The following is a 5,000-nucleotide window of genomic DNA, read 5'->3' on the forward strand; positions in this document are numbered from 1 at the left end:
GATATGGAAGCGCATTAGCTATTCAGGTATTTCACTCCTTTATCCACAAATGTTTATATTATCGTACGTTATTTGTATCTATCGTAACATTACTAACATGCTATTTCATTGTGTTTCGTAAGATTATTTATATCTATGGAATAGCTGGGTTGTCATAACTTAAACTAGATTCTTGAACATATAACCCCGAAACTATTCATCATATTTGACAAATTTTAGCTTAATGTTCTAAAATATATAAATTCTTATAGTATCGGTTGTAAGTGAGGTTGCAATGTTATTATTAGTGAGGTTAAGCTATGAAAGTTTTAGGTCGTGGACAGCTTACATTTTGTGTTACTTAGATACGAGTACGTTAAAGGAATTCATGACATGCATTTGTTTCACATTTAGTAGCGTATATTATCAATGTGTTCTTACGTGGTAAGTTTAGTGATCAATGTAAATTACAGATTTTGGTACTTGTTAGGATATTTACCAACATTTACCAATATATGATATTTGATATCTTACAGCCTAAAAAAATATTCCTTTAAATTATTGAGTTGTCAGATTCGTTTATTTTTCTTTTACTTCGTAATCGATCGTCATATGTGTGAAACGAGGTGAAATTTATCTAAATTTCAAAACCGATAAACAAAAGTTATAGAGAAAGAATGGAGTTACAAACGACAAAAAAAAAGAAACACTATGTCGACTATATTATTTGCGCTAACTCTATTAACATTGGAGACGATAAAATTAATGGGGAAAATACGAGCGAAATTATGGACCCAATATTATGAAAAATGAGTTTAGACGTATGTTTCCTTCACATTGAACTACATTATATTGTATTCTTGATTAAGTCACTTGTCATTCACTAGTCTAGTGCGTCTAAATTTGGAGCAAATACAGGTTGTAGAACATGTCTACCCATTCAAATTGCAGAGATATCATGAATATCATTTAAGAGTACTAAAATACAGTCATTTTGTTTTTATTATTTCGTAAATATGCACATTACAATAATCTTGGTTATATTCATATAAAGTCACAAAATTTAAGTATGACATATGAACTACTAAATACGATATTAGCATTGCTATTGTGACTGTGAGTAATAGTTTAACAGAATTGTAAGAGCTTCGAGAAAATGCGCTGCGGTATACAGTTACGGGTGCTAAAATAAGAGTTCAAAACCTGTGAAGGTTAACTTTGCTTTCCGTTGCTCTGGGGTCGATTCAGCAAAACCTGAAACCGATTTAATCGATTATGCCTTCATCCAAGATGTGCTGCCTTCTGCCAGTGTAAGAAGCCAAAATTATTGCAGTGACTTGTTACTAACCCAAATATCTCATTTTAAATATATGTTTAGATTAACTGAGCCTTATCACTTCATTCAACTTCTAATCATGACGATTCACTTGCTTTACGATTATATAGCATAAAGGATTACGATTTTCGACTTAAGATATGAAGCATACAATATCATGGAAAATTCCGATATTTTAGCTGCTGTATCTAAAGGTTAAGTGTCTTTATATAAAAGATCTGTTATCAGATATTTCTTCTTCGAAGTACACTATGGAATATAGAAAGATCCTAATACAGTAATGATCAAAGCCTATTCATTCGGCACGTTTAGTGTTCTCCCATCCTCAGCTGAACAAGCTACGAAGGGGTTAATAAGAAACATCGAACAGATGCACAAACGTTTGATAACTCTAGAGAATCAGTGTCACAATTTTGATATTATCTAAAACCGTGCATGCACAGAAGATATGGCCACATTCATGGCTGTTTAGTTAGAAGATGCCTTCACAAGCACATGGTTCCAGGTTCGATACCATTTCACTGTCAATTCGAGGACTAAATTTTACAATACTGTAAGTTTCATCAATACAAATAATTTATTAGCGGGATTTAATAGCCAAAAGTCCGAATACGCACACACACACACACACACACACACACACACACATAATCATATAAGTGTGTGGATGTGTGCGGCTTTCACTGATATATAACAGAGAAAATTGTACCTGTGTCTTAGTATTTGTTTTTCTGTAAATTTCAACTGCATATATGTGTGTGTGTGTGCGTGTGCGTGTGTGTTCGTGCGTGTGTGTGTGTGCGTGTGTGTACGTGCGTGCGTGTACGTGCGTGTGTGTGTATTATAGACATGTATGAAGGTAGATAGATAGATAGACAGACAGACAGATAGATAGATAGATAGATAGATAGATAGATAGATAGATAGATAGATAGATAGATAATATTACCATAAAAGAAAGTAATTAATTATTTCATTTCGTTCGTCATTCACAATATATTGCATATAAGGCTTTGATATTCAGGTATGATTTATGATATCAGCATTCAGAACAACTAAATTAATAAAGATGGCTGACAAGATATTACAATTTAAATTACTTTCCTCAAAAAACCATAACATCCTCCAGCATCTTTAAAATGATTGTGTTTTCCGTAAAATGTACATAAATATGACGTAAATAATCGAAAATATTCTATGACTTGGTAACTTTTTGTGAATTTTTAAGTGTTCCTTTTTCAATGTGTGTGTGTGTGTGTGTGTGTGTGTGTGTGTGTGTGTGTGTGTGTGTGTGTGTGTGTGTGTGTGTGTGTGTGTGTGTGCGTGTGTGTTTGTGTGTGTGTGTGTGTGTTTTTGTGTGTGTGTGTAGTTTAATTAGTAATATCCGAAAAATATACATTTATGAGCACGAAATATTTTATTGAGAAAGAAATATGTTTTCGTATGATATCTAGTTTCAGTGACAGGATTCTTTTAGAAATTGTCATAACATTTCGTTTCTTTTTTGACAAACAAATCTTTATATATTTTAAACTGTAAGTTGTGCTGTGCTACCACTACAAACGAAGTTTGTTATTTGTAAAACTTGATATATGAAATAGAATTCAGTTTCATGACAAAAAGTATATAATCCTCTTTTAATCTTTTTTTATTTTTCGACTCGAACAAAAATTATACTTAGGAAGAAATGTAGGGTTACTTTTTGCGAAAAGAAAATAATAATTTTCAATGACAAAATAAATTTATCTCGACAAAAACTATATTTACGAATGCAACAAATAATATTTTATCTCGAATCTTAATAAAAAACAATATATACATTCGCGAGTAGTGATTATTTTTCTTCGATGTATGCCAGCTTAAATCTGACAACTTGCAATATTTCAAACTTTTCTACAAACATTTAACGAAATAACGATGTCCATTCTCATACTACTTACAAAAACTATTGCCATAGTAAAAAATATTCCACTTTACATAATTAGAAAAAATTATTTAGAATTGCTAGAGTCTAATCCCTTTACCTTTTTTCTAAGGATGCACCAAATAAATGGGCCGGGAAATTACCTCAGGCAGCTTTAACAATTCTCCACCAGCATGCTATACAAGGTGATGTCACTGATATACAGCAAGCTATCTGGTAAGTTAATATCAATTTTCCAACATATGTACCTAAACATAATATATCTTTGATACTTATATATTTTATTGCACCGTCATATAATCTACCTAATCTCTCTCCATAGAAAATGCTTTGTCTGTCTGTCTACTTGTCTGTCTGTGTACTTGTCTGTCTGTTCCCTATGCATTCTCAAACAGCTCCACCAAATCATATTAAATTTTACAAAGTAATAATATTAGACCCCGCAGTGTTAACATGTAATTTTTATTTTCATTTGGATTAAAACAATATAACATTTTATCTAAAATAATCTTTCTTTAGTCAGCTATAGTAAAGGACAATTTATACCACGATGACTCCGACGACGACACATTTCGTATATGAGTGTGTACGTGTCTGTATGTTTGCGCGTTCGTTACGTACGAGATAGTAAACAATATTTAACACCACGGTGACGACGACACATTTTGTATATGAGTGTCTGTAAGTGTGTTTTTGTATATGAGTGTATCTGTGTGTGTGACAGAGAAACCGCAGACATTCACTGATCTCGTAACGAGCAAAGTAGCTAATTCTGAAATCTCTAAACGAGACATATATATATATATTTATATTGTAACGTGTATGAATTACAGCTCATCATTCCCATTATATTAACTGCATTGTGTCTAGCCTCACACTTCCAGCCAAACTAAATAAAAAAATCATTTCCTTTGCCTTTATCATATTTTGCTGAGAGTCTAAAACTTACATTTTCTCTATAAAGAGCTAACGTTAAAAAGACTTGTGACACTAAAACACAGCAACAGGTAAAGAAGACTTCTACATTTTATTTTTTATGGTATATTTTATTCGATTTGTTTCCTTTGTCTAGTTAATCTTTATTTTTTTTTTCCTAAAGTATCTGTAGAAACAATGTGCTCTGTGTGAATATATGCTGCTAGTGTCTGAATGATGACATTTTTGTTGTGTATTTTTTTTATCGATTTCTAAATCCTATCGAAGTTATCAATTAGTGACAGCAATTTGCTGGAGTTTAAGAAAGATTAATGTCCATTTTCGAAAGCGATAAAAACAACTTTGCTAAAGTTGATAGCTTCGGCTTTTAAAGTGATATATGTAAACGTGTATGTGTATGCCTCTTTTTCTCCCTCTCTCTCTCATCTCTCTTCCTCTCTCTCTCTCTCTATCTCTCTCTCTCGCTCTCTCTCTCTCTCTCTCTCTCTCTCTCTCTCTCTCTCTCTCTCTCTCTCTCTCTGTATATATATATATATATATATATATATATATATATATATATATATATATATATATATATATATATATATATATACACATAAATAGACAGATAAGTAGATATGTAAGTATGAATATATATATGTATACAGTTGCCAGCGGGCTCAACATAATTTCTCTGAATGTTACTCAAAGAAAGATATTACTGGTTTATATTACTCCACTGGTCTGATACATGTTTGTACTCTTTATCTACCGTGGTTAGTGAGAATCAGCCTCTTTGCTGCTCTGTACTCTGTTAAAACAATCTTTCATTTACTAAGAAGT

At 31.9% G+C, this 5,000-nt stretch overlaps 1 protein-coding gene across 3 annotated transcripts in view; it reads left to right on the forward strand.

Annotated features, from left to right (window-relative positions):
* The window catches only part of LOC106870527 (BAI1-associated protein 3), a 1,021,331-nt gene that overhangs the window by 808,529 nt on the left and 207,802 nt on the right, over positions 1-5,000 (forward strand). For all 3 annotated transcript variants that reach the window (XM_052968680.2, XM_089354166.1, XM_052968681.2), the window contains one exon: positions 3,352-3,455. In XM_052968680.2, coding sequence (XP_052824640.1) covers positions 3,352-3,455 — 104 coding nt within the window. The remainder of the gene's footprint in view (positions 1-3,351; positions 3,456-5,000) is intronic.

Source organism: Octopus bimaculoides, chromosome 6, assembly GCF_046866305.1.
Source record: "Octopus bimaculoides isolate indiv1 chromosome 6, ASM4686630v1, whole genome shotgun sequence".
Taxonomy (NCBI): Eukaryota; Metazoa; Mollusca; class Cephalopoda; order Octopoda; family Octopodidae; genus Octopus; species Octopus bimaculoides.